The sequence below is a fragment of the Cebidichthys violaceus genome, unplaced genomic scaffold, assembly GCF_023349555.1.
Source record: "Cebidichthys violaceus isolate CVI_PGR_0920_01 unplaced genomic scaffold, fCebVio1.0.p SCAF_19, whole genome shotgun sequence".
NCBI classification, from domain to species: domain Eukaryota; kingdom Metazoa; phylum Chordata; class Actinopteri; order Perciformes; family Stichaeidae; genus Cebidichthys; species Cebidichthys violaceus.
The window spans coordinates 2,340,874-2,362,211 of NW_027176361.1; the positions used below are offsets into that span (position 1 = coordinate 2,340,874).

At 41.1% G+C, this 21,338-nt stretch overlaps 2 protein-coding genes across 4 annotated transcripts; one reads left to right on the plus strand and one right to left on the minus strand.

The window, feature by feature from the left end:
• Window positions 1–516: 516 nt before the first annotated feature.
• On the plus strand, window positions 517–15,141 carry LOC137874876 (uncharacterized). Its single transcript, XM_068713847.1, has 11 exons — window positions 517–674; window positions 1,243–1,578; window positions 1,907–1,978; window positions 5,201–5,224; window positions 5,533–5,868; window positions 6,197–6,268; window positions 9,491–9,514; window positions 9,823–10,158; window positions 10,487–10,558; window positions 13,250–13,369; window positions 13,669–15,141. Exons 1-11 carry the CDS (start codon window positions 620–622, stop codon window positions 13,788–13,790), a joined length of 1,569 nt encoding a protein of 522 aa, XP_068569948.1. The 5' UTR covers window positions 517–619; the 3' UTR covers window positions 13,791–15,141.
• A 1,212-nt stretch (window positions 15,142–16,353) lies between these two features.
• On the minus strand, window positions 16,354–20,931 carry LOC137874877 (Fc receptor-like protein 5). 3 transcript variants are annotated; one of them, XM_068713849.1, is made up of 6 exons: window positions 20,907–20,931; window positions 20,136–20,402; window positions 19,719–19,964; window positions 18,489–18,632; window positions 16,956–17,029; window positions 16,354–16,821 (listed from the first exon to the last, which is right to left on the minus strand). In XM_068713849.1, exons 1-5 carry the CDS (start codon window positions 20,908–20,910, stop codon window positions 16,968–16,970), a joined length of 723 nt encoding a protein of 240 aa, XP_068569950.1. In that variant the 5' UTR covers window positions 20,911–20,931; the 3' UTR covers window positions 16,354–16,821; window positions 16,956–16,967. The 3 variants fall into 3 exon arrangements, with proteins under 3 accessions (XP_068569950.1, XP_068569951.1, XP_068569949.1); XM_068713850.1 differs by having other exon boundaries at window positions 16,354–17,029; window positions 18,489–18,596; XM_068713848.1 differs by having other exon boundaries at window positions 16,354–17,029.
• Window positions 20,932–21,338: the final 407 nt, after the last annotated feature.

Sequence of the window (21,338 nt, forward strand, 5' to 3'; positions counted from 1 at the left end):
TTTTTTTATTTTAACATAATATAAAATGTTTTTTAGATTTATATTATATTATTATTTTATATTTAAACATTATTATTTTTATTTTTTTTTATAATATATATGTATACTGTTATGGTCTGGCTCAAAACCATAACAAATGTCATGCAAACTCAGGCAAGGATTAACCAAACAAATACTTTTAATAAACAAAAGGCCAGGACATTTCAAATGTACAACAAAGAATAAGCATTCTCATAATGAATGCCACCAGTTCAACTAACGCAATATTGCTGCCAACACTGTGTGCCGCACGTGAGGTGTGTCAGGTGGGAAGAAGCCGGCTCTCCCTCAGGATGGGGCGAAGGCAGTGGCCAGCTGCCTCCAATCTTGATGACCTCACTCTCGAATCCACGAACACTGTCGCGAAAAATGGAGTAATAACTGACTGAAACCGGAAGATGTCAGTAGTTGCATGCAGCCTGCCGTTGAACGCAGAAGAACTGAAAGCTGTAGCTTAGACACACCCCGTCAGTACAGGTGGTCAGTACAGGTGAAGGCTGTAACGCGGTTTACATAACGGAAAGTGACCGCAGGCAAATTACCCGAAGTCTTCCGTTCACCCGGCACTTTAGAGCGATCCATGGAGCTGATCAAACCAGGGCTGATATTTCTGCTCGGCATTTCCGCGATCTCAGGTGAGTTCTGCCTTTTCCTGCGCTCACACCGAGAGGCGTTACTGGAAACTGCAAGCGGTTTTTAGACGAGTAATATAGGAAAATCAATGACAGATAATCGCTCAAGCTGCGAATGTATTTTAAGGAACTTCTTGTAGATAGTCAGGCTGAGGCGGTAGAGACGCAGAGACACAGCCCCCCGCCCCCCGCAGTTTGCCAGCAGGTGCATAAAATACACCTGTTGAACAAGTTGCTGTATTGCTGGACAGCCGTAAGTGAGACACTGCCTTGGACATGTATTTATGTCCTTTTGCTTTGATGTAATAGTTTGTTGGGCCTACCCTGTTGTAGAGAGCAGTCATTGAATTTAGCATTTTGTCTGACGCGAGGGATGACTTATTAAATTAAAAGGACCTGCTTCATATTCAGGGACCGATTATTAAATGATCGATATAATAAATACAGCACTGCGTTCTAAAACACAAAGACCTTCTGCAATGGAATAAAAATAATAAAATCATTTTCTAAATCATGCACACTCAATGACTCAAAGGCTGAATGTGAAATATATTTTGTGTTTCTTTAATAGCACCTGAGCGGCAATGCTTTCTAGCAGTGGAAGCTCACCCTGGTGACAACGTGACTCTACTGTTTTCAGCAAAGCCTGGACCGGACGTCAACAAAGACCTGACTCTGGAGTGTTTGTATTGTGATGAAGCTTGTAAGACATATGTAAATGTGCTTTTGTACCGTGAGGGACAGGTAGACGTAGATGATCAGGACGAGAGGTTCAAAGGAAAGGCAGTTCTTTTGCGCGATGAACCGTCTTCAGAGAACTTCTCTGTTCAGGTGAATGTAGATCATCCTGGAACATTCAACTGCACCCTTAAAGGCAAGAACATCAACTGTTATACAACCGTCACTGGTAAGTACACAAAGAAGGGCTCTTGTAGCTGTCTTTAGGTTAAGTGATGAATGTATTTTCTTTTTAATTTATTTTTATTATTATAAATTGTATTAATTTTCTTCTGATGTATTTTTATTCTTGTTTTTATTTGTATTGTTTTGGCCTAGTTTTTCTATCTGTGTATGGTGTTGGTATGTTTGGACAAGAATAAAATAAAGACCACCTGCAACAACACGATAAGATCACAGATACACTTTCACGATGTAAAAGAAAACACTTAAATGCGGCTGGATTTGGATATATATTGTAATATATGTGTGATTGTCGTTTCTCTATTTCTTCACAGTTCGTGAACCAGTCATCACCACACTATCCAATCTGACAAATGGTGACTGGACTTCAGTCCCAGACAAGCAAGGTAAGTGAAAGACTAAAAGTAACTGGCTCCTCTACACCGGCACTGTAGCGGCATGATTCACAAAAGTATGATATTAGACAAATATTAAGAAGTTAAATGGATAATTCAGGCTTAAAGTAACACAGTTTATGCTGACAAATGCACAAAAAAACCAGCTGGTAATAAATCGACTGTGTGATTGTGTAAATTAACAGATTTATAATTGCACTGCTTCATCTAGGGCAGCGGTTCCCAAACTTTTTAGGACACGCACCCGCTTCTACATCCCGACCGGGTTCACGCACCCCCAATCCCCCACACCTTAAAAGCAACAGAGCCTACTTATAGCCGCATAAAAATCAGACCAATGAGAGAACAGTTTGCTCGCGCGTGGCGTTTATTTACAGGATTCAGTCCGCTGTTAAATGTTGCATTGTGAACACAAACCGAACAAAGGGGCAAATGCAACATTGATTCATATTAATCCCTGAATCGGAACAAAGCAAACGAACTACAGGTGTGAAAACGCCCTGAAACACTGCAACAAAGTCTCAATACATTTCAGTTACACAAGGCATCACTTTTATAGAGCAATAAGGATGGCGAGGACACACGCACAGGCTCGGAGGCAGATTGCATCACATTTCATTTACAATGAACCATACATAGCGGTTACATTAAATATTCCTGCACCTTTCGAAAAGGTAACGGACGTACACCAGAAGATTGGCCACATCTGTAGGCTCGTCTACTTGCAGAGAGAACTCTCTTCTTTACGCGACTAATGTAGCCAGGATGTCTTAGGACAAAGCGTCAATGCGGCGCGACACGGTGTTGTTGGACACCGGGATCATGTCCAACTTCTTTGCTTCTCTTTCTCCAATCATACATTCCACCATCTCTTTGGCAGCTGGCAAGCACCCGTCTTTACGATTGTGTGAGGTAGCCCCTTTCTTCTATTCTGTAACTGACCAGATGTGAAGCCCGTAGTGTGTTTTTTGTAGACCCAACACATGAATGAGACTGCAGTTTTTGGCTGTTTTGTAACTCCTCCAATTTCTAAGAAATGTAAAGGGCTTTTGACTGGCATGCTTGGTGTTCAGGTGGCGATGTAAATAAGAGGGCTTCAGACAGCTGTTAGCCAGAACCTCACTGCACACCACGCACTGTGGCTTTGATCAATCTGCATTGCCAATTCAAGTGAAGCCCAGACCCAGATCACTTTCATCATATTTCCTCTTGATGCTCACTCTCGTTTCCTCTTTCTTCACCCTGACTCCACGATGTTCTCCCGAATGTCTGTGCTATCCCTTCCTCCTTTTCGGTCTCCTCCGTCTCATCTTGCTCTGACTCCTGCTCAATTTCTTCTCCCGGTCTCTCCCCAACACCTCTCTCGCTCTTTCTTTCATTCATTCATTCTTAGCCTCATTCTTTCAGCCGCAACTTCGGCGGTTTGAAACAGACGTGGAGGAAAATATAAAAACATAATTCTAAGCAATGAGAAGGTTTCCTTCCATATCTTCAAATCACCCACAGCACACATTAAAGTCACCACAGCAAAGTGACGCTGCATCCAGTCTGTGACGTGTCAGACTGGACTCTGACACGTCACACTGCAACACACATGAGTGAATGTTCATGATGAGAGAATATACAGTATAATGTGTTTATAACGCCGGAGTTGCGGCTGAAAGAATGAAGCTGAAATATTGTCCCACGCCATCAGAAAACATCAGAATACACATTATGAACTACAGTCAGATGTATGGTGCTCTAGATGAAGCAGTGGCATTATGAATCTGTTCATTCACACAGTCACACGTGTCACTTTAAACTGGTGAAGAGCTGCAACCAGCGACATCTACCTCCACGTACCGCCAGCAGGGCTTGAGTCGTCGTCGCTGCTCAGTCAGTCGTAAAGTTGCATGTGTTTTCTTTGCCCTGCAGTCCTGAACAGCTGGAAGAGAACGTGGATGGATGTAGGGCTGCAACTAACCATTATTTTAATAATCGATTAATCTGTCGATTATTTTTTCGATGAATCGGTGGGGAAAAGGCGAGTGAATAAAAACGTGTCTTTAGTCTTGCAAACTATTCCACCCCTGCTTTACTACTGTTACTAACGAGCTAACGCTAACTCGTCAAGCAGGATGAGGAGTAAACAGCAGCACCAGGAGAGCTACTGGAGGGACGCTACGTTCCTCACTTCAAACAGAACAACAGTAGGATTCTGTAGTGACTGACCTGCTGTTGAACTCCTTCCTCCTCCTCAAGGACTCCAACATGTTTACGTTTTAGGTGATGAATCATCACCGTGGTGATCCCGTGCCATGTCGCTTTTACATATCTTGCAATTAACACACCTTTTCCATTTATTTAGTGTGAAATGCTCCCACACCTTGGATGACTTCGGTCGTACTGATTTCTCTTCCTCCGCCGTGTGTTTCAGAACAACGTTGCGGGTCTCTCCGATGGTCTTTCCTCTACCTCTGCGCTCAACTCAACTTTTTGTTTTTTTACTCAAACATCTCCGCGACTTATTCAGTGGCAATCGCGCGACGCAACGAATCGATAATGAAATTCGTGGCCAACGCTTTTAATAATCGATTTTATCGATTCGTAAGTTTATTTAAAAGACATTAGGGACTTGTCTGACACTATGTGCTAAAAGAAAGAAATAAAACAACCTTCCATCTTCTCTCATTCGATTGTTTTTTTATGATAATTGATTATAATCATAATCAAATATTTTTTAATTTGTATTTAAATTTTTATAAAATACTTAATCATTTTTAAAATATATATAACATATTTATAATATATTTTATTTACAAAATATATAAATATTTATAATTAAAATATTTTTAAAACTATAATTGATTAGAATTAACTCACTAAATGAGAAGAAAAGAGAAATCGAAGGCTTTTCAGATTGAGATCATGATCTCGTAATTACAGTAGGCCTATCATCATCATCATCATCATCATGAGAGGGTTTGTTGTAATTATGAGAAACGCTTTTTAACTATTTCTTAAGGTTACAGAGGTTATCAATGTATTTAATAAGACAAAGGCTAACAATGTTAATAACTGGTGTTTTTCACTTTTACTTGGATTTTAAACGGTCTCAGAGTAACGTGGGTGGTGCAGTAATTACTTTGTGAACATTGAACATCTCACTGTGATATGCTCATAACAGGAAGTGGTTTTTTTCATGTCATGTTTTTGTCTCCCCCCCCCCAGGGCCAGAGCAAAGAGTGAAGCGCGGTAAGTCAAACACCGTCTTTACCTTGTAATGTACATAGATGTGACTCCTCCCATCATTCCTACAAGAAGCTGTTGAATCTTAAGAAAAGTCGGAGGTTAAACATATTCAAGTTCAAAAATGTTTTTAACATATTCTTAGAGCTACAAAGCCTGTTGAAACAAGAGCACGCAGTGCAAATGACAATCCGAGACATAGAACATAAAATTGTTAAAAAATTTCCAAATATGGGAAAAAATAATTTTCTAAATCATGCACACTCAATGACTCAAAGGCTGAATGTGAAATATATTTTGTGTTTCTTTAATAGCACCTGAGCTGCAATGCTCTCTAGCAGTGGAAGCTCACCCTGGTGACAACGTGACTCTACTGTTTTCAGCAAAGCCTGGACCGGACGTCAACAAAGACCTGACTCTGGAGTGTTTGTATTGTGATGAAGCTTGTAAGACATATGTAAATGTGCTTTTGTACCGTGAGGGACAGGTAGACGTAGATGATCAGGACGAGAGGTTCAAAGGAAAGGCAGTTCTTTTGCGCGATGAACCGTCTTCAGAGAACTTCTCTGTTCAGATGAAAGTAGATCATCCTGGAACATTCAACTGCACCCTTAAAGGCAAGAACATCAACTGTTATACAACCGTCACTGGTAAGTACACAAAGAAGGGCTCTTGTAGCTGTCTTTAGGTTAAGTGATGAATGTATTTTCTTTTTAATTTATTTTTATTATTATAAATTGTATTAATTTTCTTCTGATGTATTTTTATTCTTGTTTTTATTTGTATTGTTTTGGCCTAGTTTTTCTATCTGTGTATGGTGTTGGTATGTTTGGACAAGAATAAAATAAAGACCACCTGCAACAACACGATAAGATCACAGATACACTTTCACGATGTAAAAGAAAACACTTAAATGCGGATGGATTTGGATATATATTGTAATATATGTGTGATTGTCGTTTCTCTATTTCTTCACAGTTCGTGAACCAGTCATCACCACACTATCCAATCTGACAAATGGTGACTGGACTTCAGTCCCAGACAAGCAAGGTAAGTGAAAGACTAAAAGTAACTGGCTCCTCTACACCGGCACTGTAGCGGCATGATTCACAAAAGTATGATATTAGACAAATATTAAGAAGTTAAATGGATAATTCAGGCTTAAAGTAACACAGTTTATGCTGACAAATGCACAAAAAAACCAGCTGGTAATAAATCGACTGTGTGATTGTGTAAATTAACAGATTTATAATTGCACTGCTTCATCTAGGGCAGCGGTTCCCAAACTTTTTAGGACACGCACCCGCTTCTACATCCCGACCGGGTTCACGCACCCCCAATCCCCCACACCTTAAAAGCAACAGAGCCTACTTATAGCCGCATAAAAATCAGACCAATGAGAGAACAGTTTGCTCGCGCGTGGCGTTTATTTACAGGATTCAGTCCGCTGTTAAATGTTGCATTGTGAACACAAACCGAACAAAGGGGCAAATGCAACATTGATTCATATTAATCCCTGAATCGGAACAAAGCAAACGAACTACAGGTGTGAAAACGCCCTGAAACACTGCAACAAAGTCTCAATACATTTCAGTTACACAAGGCATCACTTTTATAGAGCAATAAGGATGGCGAGGACACACGCACAGGCTCGGAGGCAGATTGCATCACATTTCATTTACAATGAACCATACATAGCGGTTACATTAAATATTCCTGCACCTTTCGAAAAGGTAACGGACGTACACCAGAAGATTGGCCACATCTGTAGGCTCGTCTACTTGCAGAGAGAACTCTCTTCTTTACGCGACTAATGTAGCCAGGATGTCTTAGGACAAAGCGTCAATGCGGCGCGACACGGTGTTGTTGGACACCGGGATCATGTCCAACTTCTTTGCTTCTCTTTCTCCAATCATACATTCCACCATCTCTTTGGCAGCTGGCAAGCACCCGTCTTTACGATTGTGTGAGGTAGCCCCTTTCTTCTATTCTGTAACTGACCAGATGTGAAGCCCGTAGTGTGTTTTTTGTAGACCCAACACATGAATGAGACTGCAGTTTTTGGCTGTTTTGTAACTCCTCCAATTTCTAAGAAATGTAAAGGGCTTTTGACTGGCATGCTTGGTGTTCAGGTGGCGATGTAAATAAGAGGGCTTCAGACAGCTGTTAGCCAGAACCTCACTGCACACCACGCACTGTGGCTTTGATCAATCTGCATTGCCAATTCAAGTGAAGCCCAGACCCAGATCACTTTCATCATATTTCCTCTTGATGCTCACTCTCGTTTCCTCTTTCTTCACCCTGACTCCACGATGTTCTCCCGAATGTCTGTGCTATCCCTTCCTCCTTTTCGGTCTCCTCCGTCTCATCTTGCTCTGACTCCTGCTCAATTTCTTCTCCCGGTCTCTCCCCAACACCTCTCTCGCTCTTTCTTTCATTCATTCATTCTTAGCCTCATTCTTTCAGCCGCAACTTCGGCGGTTTGAAACAGACGTGGAGGAAAATATAAAAACATAATTCTAAGCAATGAGAAGGTTTCCTTCCATATCTTCAAATCACCCACAGCACACATTAAAGTCACCACAGCAAAGTGACGCTGCATCCAGTCTGTGACGTGTCAGACTGGACTCTGACACGTCACACTGCAACACACATGAGTGAATGTTCATGATGAGAGAATATACAGTATAATGTGTTTATAACGCCGGAGTTGCGGCTGAAAGAATGAAGCTGAAATATTGTCCCACGCCATCAGAAAACATCAGAATACACATTATGAACTACAGTCAGATGTATGGTGCTCTAGATGAAGCAGTGGCATTATGAATCTGTTCATTCACACAGTCACACGTGTCACTTTAAACTGGTGAAGAGCTGCAACCAGCGACATCTACCTCCACGTACCGCCAGCAGGGCTTGAGTCGTCGTCGCTGCTCAGTCAGTCGTAAAGTTGCATGTGTTTTCTTTGCCCTGCAGTCCTGAACAGCTGGAAGAGAACGTGGATGGATGTAGGGCTGCAACTAACCATTATTTTAATAATCGATTAATCTGTCGATTATTTTTTCGATGAATCGGTGGGGAAAAGGCGAGTGAATAAAAACGTGTCTTTAGTCTTGCAAACTATTCCACCCCTGCTTTACTACTGTTACTAACGAGCTAACGCTAACTCGTCAAGCAGGATGAGGAGTAAACAGCAGCACCAGGAGAGCTACTGGAGGGACGCTACGTTCCTCACTTCAAACAGAACAACAGTAGGATTCTGTAGTGACTGACCTGCTGTTGAACTCCGTCCTCCTCCTCAAGGACTCCAACATGTTTACGTTTTAGGTGATGAATCATCACCGTGGTGATCCCGTGCCATGTCGCTTTTACATATCTTGCAATTAACACACCTTTTCCATTTATTTAGTGTGAAATGCTCCCACACCTTGGATGACTTCGGTCGTACTGATTTCTCTTCCTCCGCCGTGTGTTTCAGAACAACGTTGCGGGTCTCTCCGATGGTCTTTCCTCTACCTCTGCGCTCAACTCAACTTTTTGTTTTTTTACTCAAACATCTCCGCGACTTATTCAGTGGCAATCGCGCGACGCAACGAATCGATAATGAAATTCGTGGCCAACGCTTTTAATAATCGATTTTATCGATTCGTAAGTTTATTTAAAAGACATTAGGGACTTGTCTGACACTATGTGCTAAAAGAAAGAAATAAAACAACCTTCCATCTTCTCTCATTCGATTGTTTTTTTATGATAATTGATTATAATCATAATCAAATATTTTTTAATTTGTATTTAAATTTTTATAAAATACTTAATCATTTTTAAAATATATATAACATATTTATAATATATTTTATTTACAAAATATATAAATATTTATAATTAAAATATTTTTAAAACTATAATTGATTAGAATTAACTCACTAAATGAGAAGAAAAGAGAAATCGAAGGCTTTTCAGATTGAGATCATGATCTCGTAATTACAGTAGGCCTATCATCATCATCATCATCATCATGAGAGGGTTTGTTGTAATTATGAGAAACGCTTTTTAACTATTTCTTAAGGTTACAGAGGTTATCAATGTATTTAATAAGACAAAGGCTAACAATGTTAATAACTGGTGTTTTTCACTTTTACTTGGATTTTAAACGGTCTCAGAGTAACGTGGGTGGTGCAGTAATTACTTTGTGAACATTGAACATCTCACTGTGATATGCTCATAACAGGAAGTGGTTTTTTTCATGTCATGTTTTTGTCTCCCCCCCCCCAGGGCCAGAGCAAAGAGTGAAGCGCGGTAAGTCAAACACCGTCTTTACCTTGTAATGTACATAGATGTGACTCCTCCCATCATTCCTACAAGAAGCTGTTGAATCTTAAGAAAAGTCGGAGGTTAAACATATTCAAGTTCAAAAATGTTTTTAACATATTCTTAGAGCTACAAAGCCTGTTGAAACAAGAGCACGCAGTGCAAATGACAATCCGAGACATAGAACATAAAATTGTTAAAAAATTTCCAAATATGGGAAAAAATAATTTTCTAAATCATGCACACTCAATGACTCAAAGGCTGAATGTGAAATATATTTTGTGTTTCTTTAATAGCACCTGAGCTGCAATGCTCTCTAGCAGTGGAAGCTCACCCTGGTGACAACGTGACTCTACTGTTTTCAGCAAAGCCTGGACCGGACGTCAACAAAGACCTGACTCTGGAGTGTTTGTATTGTGATGAAGCTTGTAAGACATATGTAAATGTGCTTTTGTACCGTGAGGGACAGGTAGACGTAGATGATCAGGACGAGAGGTTCAAAGGAAAGGCAGTTCTTTTGCGCGATGAACCGTCTTCAGAGAACTTCTCTGTTCAGATGAAAGTAGATCATCCTGGAACATTCAACTGCACCCTTAAAGGCAAGAACATCAACTGTTATACAACCGTCACTGGTAAGTACACAAAGAAGGGCTCTTGTAGCTGTCTTTAGGTTAAGTGATGAATGTATTTTCTTTTTAATTTATTTTTATTATTATAAATTGTATTAATTTTCTTCTGATGTATTTTTATTCTTGTTTTTATTTGTATTGTTTTGGCCTAGTTTTTCTATCTGTGTATGGTGTTGGTATGTTTGGACAAGAATAAAATAAAGACCACCTGCAACAACACGATAAGATCACAGATACACTTTCACGATGTAAAAGAAAACACTTAAATGCGGATGGATTTGGATATATATTGTAATATATGTGTGATTGTCGTTTCTCTATTTCTTCACAGTTCGTGAACCAGTCATCACCACACTATCCAATCTGACAAATGGTGACTGGACTTCAGTCCCAGACAAGCAAGGTAAGTGAAAGACTAAAAGTAACTGGCTCCTCTACACCGGCACTGTAGCGGCATGATTCACAAAAGTATGATATTAGACAAATATTAAGAAGTTAAATGGATAATTCAGGCTTAAAGTAACACAGTTTATGCTGACAAATGCACAAAAAAACCAGCTGGTAATAAATCGACTGTGTGATTGTGTAAATTAACAGATTTATAATTGCACTGCTTCATCTAGGGCAGCGGTTCCCAAACTTTTTAGGACACGCACCCGCTTCTACATCCCGACCGGGTTCACGCACCCCCAATCCCCCACACCTTAAAAGCAACAGAGCCTACTTATAGCCGCATAAAAATCAGACCAATGAGAGAACAGTTTGCTCGCGCGTGGCGTTTATTTACAGGATTCAGTCCGCTGTTAAATGTTGCATTGTGAACACAAACCGAACAAAGGGGCAAATGCAACATTGATTCATATTAATCCCTGAATCGGAACAAAGCAAACGAACTACAGGTGTGAAAACGCCCTGAAACACTGCAACAAAGTCTCAATACATTTCAGTTACACAAGGCATCACTTTTATAGAGCAATAAGGATGGCGAGGACACACGCACAGGCTCGGAGGCAGATTGCATCACATTTCATTTACAATGAACCATACATAGCGGTTACATTAAATATTCCTGCACCTTTCGAAAAGGTAACGGACGTACACCAGAAGATTGGCCACATCTGTAGGCTCGTCTACTTGCAGAGAGAACTCTCTTCTTTACGCGACTAATGTAGCCAGGATGTCTTAGGACAAAGCGTCAATGCGGCGCGACACGGTGTTGTTGGACACCGGGATCATGTCCAACTTCTTTGCTTCTCTTTCTCCAATCATACATTCCACCATCTCTTTGGCAGCTGGCAAGCACCCGTCTTTACGATTGTGTGAGGTAGCCCCTTTCTTCTATTCTGTAACTGACCAGATGTGAAGCCCGTAGTGTGTTTTTTGTAGACCCAACACATGAATGAGACTGCAGTTTTTGGCTGTTTTGTAACTCCTCCAATTTCTAAGAAATGTAAAGGGCTTTTGACTGGCATGCTTGGTGTTCAGGTGGCGATGTAAATAAGAGGGCTTCAGACAGCTGTTAGCCAGAACCTCACTGCACACCACGCACTGTGGCTTTGATCAATCTGCATTGCCAATTCAAGTGAAGCCCAGACCCAGATCACTTTCATCATATTTCCTCTTGATGCTCACTCTCGTTTCCTCTTTCTTCACCCTGACTCCACGATGTTCTCCCGAATGTCTGTGCTATCCCTTCCTCCTTTTCGGTCTCCTCCGTCTCATCTTGCTCTGACTCCTGCTCAATTTCTTCTCCCGGTCTCTCCCCAACACCTCTCTCGCTCTTTCTTTCATTCATTCATTCTTAGCCTCATTCTTTCAGCCGCAACTTCGGCGGTTTGAAACAGACGTGGAGGAAAATATAAAAACATAATTCTAAGCAATGAGAAGGTTTCCTTCCATATCTTCAAATCACCCACAGCACACATTAAAGTCACCACAGCAAAGTGACGCTGCATCCAGTCTGTGACGTGTCAGACTGGACTCTGACACGTCACACTGCAACACACATGAGTGAATGTTCATGATGAGAGAATATACAGTATAATGTGTTTATAACGCCGGAGTTGCGGCTGAAAGAATGAAGCTGAAATATTGTCCCACGCCATCAGAAAACATCAGAATACACATTATGAACTACAGTCAGATGTATGGTGCTCTAGATGAAGCAGTGGCATTATGAATCTGTTCATTCACACAGTCACACGTGTCACTTTAAACTGGTGAAGAGCTGCAACCAGCGACATCTACCTCCACGTACCGCCAGCAGGGCTTGAGTCGTCGTCGCTGCTCAGTCAGTCGTAAAGTTGCATGTGTTTTCTTTGCCCTGCAGTCCTGAACAGCTGGAAGAGAACGTGGATGGATGTAGGGCTGCAACTAACCATTATTTTAATAATCGATTAATCTGTCGATTATTTTTTCGATGAATCGGTGGGGAAAAGGCGAGTGAATAAAAACGTGTCTTTAGTCTTGCAAACTATTCCACCCCTGCTTTACTACTGTTACTAACGAGCTAACGCTAACTCGTCAAGCAGGATGAGGAGTAAACAGCAGCACCAGGAGAGCTACTGGAGGGACGCTACGTTCCTCACTTCAAACAGAACAACAGTAGGATTCTGTAGTGACTGACCTGCTGTTGAACTCCTTCCTCCTCCTCAAGGACTCCAACATGTTTACGTTTTAGGTGATGAATCATCACCGTGGTGATCCCGTGCCATGTCGCTTTTACATATCTTGCAATTAACACACCTTTTCCATTTATTTAGTGTGAAATGCTCCCACACCTTGGATGACTTCGGTCGTACTGATTTCTCTTCCTCCGCCGTGTGTTTCAGAACAACGTTGCGGGTCTCTCCGATGGTCTTTCCTCTACCTCTGCGCTCAACTCAACTTTTTGTTTTTATACTCAAACATCTCCGTGACTTATTCAGTGGCAATCGCGCGACGCAACGAATCGATAATGAAATTCGTCGCCAACGCCTTTATTAATCGATTTTATCGATTCGTTGTTGCAGCCCTAGATGGATGAACAGATTAGTATTGGATTACAAGTCTGTAGTAAAGCACTAACATGAACATCTCTCTGACATTCTTTCAGGTAGTAATTCAAGCACCTTCTGGGGTACCACTGGCAGCAACATCGCCATCATCATCGCCATCATCATCGCCATCATCATCGCCGTCATCGCCAGCACCAGCATCATCATCTACATGAAGAGTAAGTCATATATTACTCAACTTTTTAAATTTTGATCCTCAACCTGTTAACTTACCTGTGAAAGAGACAATCGGCACCATGTTGGCCAATGAAGTTTAAACACAGGGTAGAAGAAGCCTGTGTTTCATTGAATTCTTTGACTCAAAGAAGAATTTGCCTGCTTTCTCACCATTTGCTCACGTTTAAGAACACATTTAAAAAGAGGATTGCTGTGTGATTGATAATGACAGTTTTCTTTGATTTTCTGAGGGGATTTTATTATTTGCCTTGTGAAGTAGTCTCACCTTGTTTCTTCACAGAAAGACCAGAGGAGAACGCAGAGACGAACCAGGGCACGGGAGAGGAGATGACTGAGCTGAATGGGGACCCGAACACACGGGAGGAGGCAGGAGCACCTTCAGTATCCGAGTCCAGCATGTAGCTGCTCTTTGACTCACCTGCCAAAACACTCCAGTAAAATAGAAAAGTGATTCTTTTGCACAGATAAAAATGTGAAGAGTATATAGAACAGAAAAGATGTGCTAAAGGAACAGTGTGTAACATTTAGGGGAATGAATTCACTTAGAAAAAGCCATTTATATCTACATGGGGAACGGGACGTCTTCCACAGGGTCGACCATCTTGCACCGCCATGTTTCTACGGCAGCCCAGAAGGGACACTGGCGAGAGCTGTAAGCGTTTTTACATTACAGTAGGGATGCGTTCCGGAACCCGGTATAAAACGGGCCCCGATTCTACATTTTTAATGACGGTTGTTTTTATAAGCCCCGACATTCCTGGTGTTTTTATTAGTACTTTTAAAACCTTTTGATGCAATTTATTATCACGCTGCTGCTCGCCTCTGCTCTCTCTGTCTGTCTGATCGACGCCAACTACACACACACACACATATACGTTACAGTCATTTAGCAGACGCTTTTATCCAAAGTGACTTACAGTTCAGTGTCTATCTATACACCGTAGACGCAGCTACGGGAGACATTTTGGGGTTAAGTGTCTAATACTAGTAGGGGGATTGAACTGCCGACCCTCTGATTGAAAGGCAGCCCTGCTCTCCACTTAGCCACGGTCACCCCCACACACAAACACACACATAGACACAAACACCGAGAAGTGAACCAGGTGGAGTGAAGGATGCTCCAGTTGAAGAAAACTCTACTCGTTACTGTTGCTGTGCAATAAAACATTCACAAGTCTTCATACATCTGTTCAATAAGCAGGAACATGTAAACAAAAGTGAAACCTAATTCAATCGGCTCTGTCCACAGTCTCTCATCCACCGCCGCTATGCTTACACTAGCTCTGACACACTGTTACTTTAAATGTTGATAAATTCTGTTCATAAGGGCAACACCCAGCCTGTGTTGTAATGACAACATTATGAACATGCAATATGAAATAGCTGGAAAGCACATTTGTACAGAGTTTTTAATGTGATGCTTCTTCCAAACATGTTTAACAACAAGCAGAAATGGTTGACCACCTGTAGGAGCAGCATTTCCATGAAATTTTCCAGAATTTCAGCCAGTATTCTCCTGAACCTGTTTGGTTAAAGTGCTTTCTTCAGCACATGATGGCACGTACTTATTTATGTTTACCTGTAAGAGTAATGAGCTGTGTAAGAATGTTTGTGCCATGACGTGTCTTTAACATGAAGTCTGACTGTGAACAGACCTTTTCTATTTTATGTAAAAAAAAAAAAAAAATACTGGAGTGTATTTTTAATGCCAAATGTCTGTCACTTTAAAATAAAGTTACATTCTTTACTTACAGACTGTACTTTTCTGTGGAGTTTTTTTGTCAATATGCATCATGTGTGTTATAGAGACCCAGCAGATGTCTTGACTGCTTTTCCTTCCTTCATAACATTTGCAAAGTTCTTTACTTCCTGCGCGTCGCACAGGAAGTAAAAGCAAATGGTCGCGACACTTAATCGGCCTTCTTTGTAAAACCTCTGAAATGTAAATAGTGCTTTTATCAGTGAACTATTTGTGACAGTTACAGCATGTCGAAAAGTTACAAACCTGAACCAGTCTACCTGAACCAGGTTCAGTGTAGTCCTGGTCCTCTATCAGACCTCCATCAGTACAGAGACCATCAGAGAGAAGATGGTCTGTTTCTATAGAGTTATTCTTAATGATGTCATCAGAGCCACCGGGTCGGATTCTGGTGAAACCAGATGAACTCATGCAGGTTCACCAGAACCTCCTTCAGCTCAGACTCCAGCAGAGACCCGGTCCACCGTGGACAGACTAAATCCTCCAGCAGAGACCCGGTCCACCGTGGACAGACCCAGATCCTCCAGCAGAGACCGGTCCACCGTCTCAGGGATAGAGTTGGTATCTCAGGTCGTGTGTGTGTGTGTGTGTGTGTGTGTGTGTGTGTGTGTGTGTGTAATTAATGCTTTTATTTCCCTGTGACATCTGTTTTAAGTGTGTTTTTACCATCCTGTCAAGCACTTTGCAACATCAGTTCTGAAAAGCACTAAACCATCCTAAAATATATTCATATATATATATATATATATATTAGTAATAATATAATTGTTCTGTACGATACTTTGATTTGTTCCACCTTCTACTCTTTTACCATGCTGTAGATTTTCAAACTAGTTAATAAGAAAATGCTTAATCTTATATACGTGACATTTTTCTCATACTTTTAATATAATTCATTAAAACGTATGCGTGTACACAGACAACACATCTGCATTTTATGTTTCTATTTTATCCCCCCAACAATAAGCCACTGCACCATGATGACCCATTTACCTAGAACTGCACAGCAACACAACAGTATATGCAAAGCTCACATTGACTTTAACTTAAAAAGACAGATTTATTGTGCGTTAGCCACAGAACACAACTTCACTCAACAACCAAACCACAAGAGTTTCCACTCTCACTGCGAAAAACAACTTTTTAATCCTTTCATTAAATTCAATGTGCCATAACACACACTCCTAATTGGTTACATGTCCCCAGTGTACTTAAACAAATATCTATATATATTCTGTTATTTTACAACATTGTCACTTTTAATGTTTTTATTGCTGATTGCGTGTGGGTGGGTTTTAAAATGGCTTCCACTTCTTAGAAATAACACTGACCTAGTTTCAGTGCCAATAATCTCACCACAACTGACCTGTACAGGCAAATCACTCACTCAATAAGTGCTACAATGTCTGTTTTTTAATTCAAAGTAACATTTATATTACAGCAGGATACGAATGTGAGAAAATAATTAAACAATAAAAAGGCGATTTATGGATTAAGTGAAAGATTTACTCAATTTTGAGTCAGGTTTTGAGTAACTTCTGGACGGATATGAAATGTCAAATGGAAAAATGCAAAACAAACAAGAAACGACTGGACCACAAAAACTCTCCACTTCCTTTAAATTGCAGTGAACATCTATTGGCATTTAAATCCAAAGAAGGCTGACGTCTTCAGCTTTGAAGAAAGATAACAAACACAAACATGTCATTTATAGTCAGATAACACAACTGCTGGTGGTACAACTTGATCTTCAGGACATCAAGTGGTGCCAAGTCCCATAAAATGCAGAATACAGTTAACACATTTACCAGGTTGTCGGTCTATACAACTATTTCCATGATGACATTGTTGCTGCCTCTTCTCTCTGCTGCCATCCGAGCTGCTGCGAGCAGAAAGAGATCAAGTTTTTCATGAGAATAGTCAGATTTATGTCTTAATAATTATTGATGCTTAATCCGCTTAAATCTTTACTCCGATTAAATGGAAAACTCGCCACCTGTCATGTGGATGTCCAGTCAGTGTTGATGCTAAAATGTTGTCCATAGACGCATTACATTCATCAGTGCGTGCTATATTGACCCAGAAAAAACGAGTATGCAGCTGCAACTCCTGTTGTTCTTCCTGCACCCAGCGCAACAGTGACGTCATTGGAGTCAAGAAAGAACTCCAGGTTATTTAAGCTTGGACTTCTCTGGGTAGCCAGGGGTCGCAAAAACAGAACGTAACACCTGATCGGACATCCACATAAAAAAGGTGGCAAATTTTCCCTTTAAGATGTTTGGGATTCTTTTGAGAGCAACCTGTGTCAGTGTTGAAAGCCACCTGCACATTGTGTTGCAATGTGCAACACAAAACCACAAAATCTGTCTGTCATGATAGCAGCGTGATTCACGCTTATGGCTCTCTTTGATTTAATGCGCCAATAGAAAGAGGGACTTTTGTATGAGCTTCAAGATTCAATAATTTATTACCATGTCATGAAACAATGATTGGACTTTGTATCTGGTATGTGCTCGATGACGACAACAACAATACAACAAATATACATCAACAATGCAGTAGAAATACGCGTTGGCAAATAAAGTACATTTAATAACAAGTGTGCGTTAAAGAGACCCGCTTGGTGACCAAATAAAGAACATGCCCCGTTAGAACATGTTCTCTTAAAATGCTAGCTTTTGTGTGACAAAGCTAGAAAGAAAATTGGCCACAAAAATGGCAACAAACACGGCTTTACAAGTTGCGAGTTGACAGAAATAACTTTTGATCTGGCGTATTTCTTTGACCAATGTCAGAAAAACATATTTAACGCTCCTAGCAACCTCTACAGTGTACCACACCTGTGTCTTTAGACTAAATAATGAAGTGAAAGTAAACGGCTTTGTAGTCTGGTTATTTGGCTTAGAAGATCTTTGGCATGTTTTGTGGAATGTTTGTTTGTTGCAATACGACAAAAGGAAGTGAGTCACGGTTGAATTACAGCATGCATGTTTTCAGGTTTATGTAGTATCATATCAGGTTTATATAGACTATTGGTTATTAATGATCAATAAAAACAATGTCACTGAAATCATCAGTTATGCAGATGACACTGGAGGGTCTTCAGCTGATTGTATTTCCTGAGTTTTGAGTTAAAAATGTAAGTTTTATCAAAGTTTTACCCTGAAATCATTTGTAATAAACAAAAGTAAACGGCTCTCAGGAACCAAACAAGCTAACTGCTGGTAGCTTGCACAGCTAGCTACCAGTACTGTTTTTATGGTTATAGCTTGATCTGATTTGCTAACGTAAGCAAGTATATGCTAGAATACCTCCCTGGACACTTGCAGGAGTGTTCTTACCTCTGTTCCTGTCTCTGTATACGAGTCCCAGTAAGATGGTGGACAGCAGGTAAGGGGTTCCCACCAACACGTGGAACATCAGTCTGGTGACCGAAACTGAACGGGAAGCTGCAGGTGGAGGTGAAGATGAAGGTAGAAGAGAACCTGTGAAGATAAGTGAACTCTTACCCACTGTGGTCACAGACAATGTGAAGAAAAACTGAACCAATAAGTCAAAGAAAGAAAGTCAGTGTTTTTCTCATTCATATTTAACGTCCTTGTCATTTAAATGTTGTCTTTCAATTATTTCTTTGTCTCATTGTGACACCTATGTTTTCCTGCATGTTTAGTCACGTGAGCGTGCTCTATTGTTTAAAATTACACTGATATCTTAAGACCTTTACGTCTGGCATCGGCCTACAGTTTACATTACGTTACATATTTAGTTTGTTTAGTCCCGGTGGCGAGGAGATCGGAGTGTGCAATAATCTTTCTTGTTCCTGCCACTTTGGATTTAATCCAATAAACAAACTATCAAAACGCTCATGGACCATGGATGTATTATTGGCAAACCCTCAGGCAACTCTACCTCTTCATCCTCCCATGTTTGACTGAGGACAGACTGGATATTACAGTGACTCAACATCACCTTTAGAGGTACAACTGGTTTTACCAGCTGGTACCAGCTGGTTGGCAGTTAATATCTCTACAGCACAAATGCACTGACGTATTTGGCGTAGCGTGACAAAGGCGCAGCCTGACAAACCAAATTTAGTTCTCAAGACTAGTTATTGAAACCTGCATTGTTTACCTCAGCTTCCCCGCCTTTGTTGGCGCATCGTTTTGTTTTTTCAGCGACCGTTCGGGCAAAATGATCAAAATGGCCTCAACAAACACAAACAAAACATTGCTCCGCAGCGCTACTAGTGGTCAAAACCTCCACGAGTTCCTCAGGTAGCACCATAACTGTGCACTTGTATAGCCACACCCAACAGTGATGTCACAGCGTACTGACACGCCCACTAGACGAGTTGCATTTTGGAAAATGCAGGCGGCAAGTTTTGACAAGGAAGACGAACACATGAAGATGATTTGCGTGGTTCTGCTGCACAGATTTTGAGTGGGACCACGTTTTCACAATTCAGAACCAGCAGACTATCTTAAGTTGGTATCTGTTCTTTAAACGTCGGCACAACATATTCATGTATTTGACAGACCTTTTCTCAGTCAACTGAAGACAGTTCGTCTCACCTTTAACATGCACCCAGCTGCCTAATGATTTTCCAAATCCAGGGATGCTGCAAATGTAGTGTCCTTCATCCGATTTGGAAGCTCTGTGGATGGTCATCTCTCCCGTGGTGCTGCTGCCGACGACGCGGCCGTCTCTAAGGAAATCAAACGTGTGGTCGGGGGAGTCCGTCTCGGCTTTGCAGCGCAGAGTCACAGCAGCTCCCTCCGACACAGCGAGGGCCGGACTCTCCAGGAGCACATTGCTGTCTGTGGAAAAGAAACAAACTCATTTTAAAAGTCTTTTTTTTTTTTCTCCATTTCTAAAACAAACTAAACTTTGTGATTCATAAAACCTGTCTGACATGGATTCTGATGAAAAGTCTGATACATTGAATGCAGTTCAACATGAAACAGCGTCACTTGTTTCCAATGCAGTACCACTGATGGTGATGTTGATGCTGTTGCTCCTGTTCCCGTCCCCGGACTCACACCAGTACACCCCGGTGTCGGACGGGTAGGTGTTTCCGATGACGCAGGCCGAACCCGAGGAGGCGGTGCCCCAGCCGGAGGTGCAGGGTCTGACCCCGCCCTCAAGTGTTTTCCTCTTCACCTTCCAGCCGGTGGAGTTCAGCTGATCCTCACAGCTCAGAGAGATGGTGTTGTACCTGTAGAACTGAGACCTGTCGGGGACGACCTGAAGACAGGCTGAGGGAGGGAGGATGGAAGAGAGTGGGAAAGAAGAGGAAGAGAGAAACAGCAGAGCGGAGGGTTGGAGGGTTGGAATCGGAAAGAAAAAGCGAACGAGAAGAGAGAAGAAATAGAAAGAATGGACAATAACACAGTAAGAAAGATAGAAAGAAAACAAAAGCGAAGACAGGAAGAAGAAGAGAGAGCGCAAAAAAAGTGTGAGAAGAATGGTGGCGGAAAGTATGAAAAGTATACAGAAAGATATGAAAGAAGTATAAAAACGCAAAAAAGGAATACAAATTTAAAACGGAAATGTAAGAAAAACAGCATGATGAAAAACAAAAGCGAGGGGGGCAACAATAGATGACGACAGATTGAGAGAACACATAAGAAAGAAAGTAAGGGAACAAGAAGGTAAACAGAGAAAATACACAAATCACTGATTCAGTGAAATCAAAGGCACTACATTATCAGTCAGCAGAGGTTATTTTCTACACAATAAGAAGAAGAGCTTGTACTCACACATCACCAGACAGAAAGGTGTTAACAGCATCCTGTCTTAGCGCACACTGGCGGCTCTCTGCACTTCCTCTGTGAGAGAAGTCCACCCTCACATACCTCGTCTCTCCGTCAGGCATCACAGCAGCTGCTTGTGTGCAACGCCTTAAAGGTTTCTTTTCCTCCACAGAAGAAAACCTTGAATTTACGCCGTTTAATTAAGAAATATACAACGCATAACCTGCGTTCACTGATTGGGTGCTGCTGTAAACACACAACTTACGTATATACAGTTTGTTTCCATTGATAATAAAAAATATAATAATGAAGAACCAAGGAGTTCTCCTACATGTCCAAGTCTCTATTTCGACTAAAAGTGTGAACTTCTTGCATTGTGTCCACATTTTTTACCACTTTTCCCAGAGCAATAAAATTAAACCAACACTGAAGCAAAGC

Bases quoted from the DNA above. Each gene is read 5' to 3' on its own strand.
- LOC137874876 (XM_068713847.1), top strand. From the start codon at position 620: ATGGAGCTGATCAAACCAGGGCTGATATTTCTGCTCGGCATTTCCGCG. The intron at 5,869-6,196 runs GTAAGTACACAA...ATTTCTTCACAG, and splicing joins CTGTTATACAACCGTCACTG to TTCGTGAACCAGTCATCACC. The intron at 6,269-9,490 runs GTAAGTGAAAGA...CCCCCCCCCCAG, and splicing joins TTCAGTCCCAGACAAGCAAG to GGCCAGAGCAAAGAGTGAAG.
- LOC137874877 (XM_068713849.1), bottom strand. The intron at 19,965-20,135 runs GTACTGCATTGG...TCTTTTCCACAG, and splicing joins CATCAACATCACCATCAGTG to ACAGCAATGTGCTCCTGGAG. The intron at 17,030-18,488 runs GTAAGAACACTC...TTCTGCTCGCAG, and splicing joins ATACAGAGACAGGAACAGAG to CAGCTCGGATGGCAGCAGAG.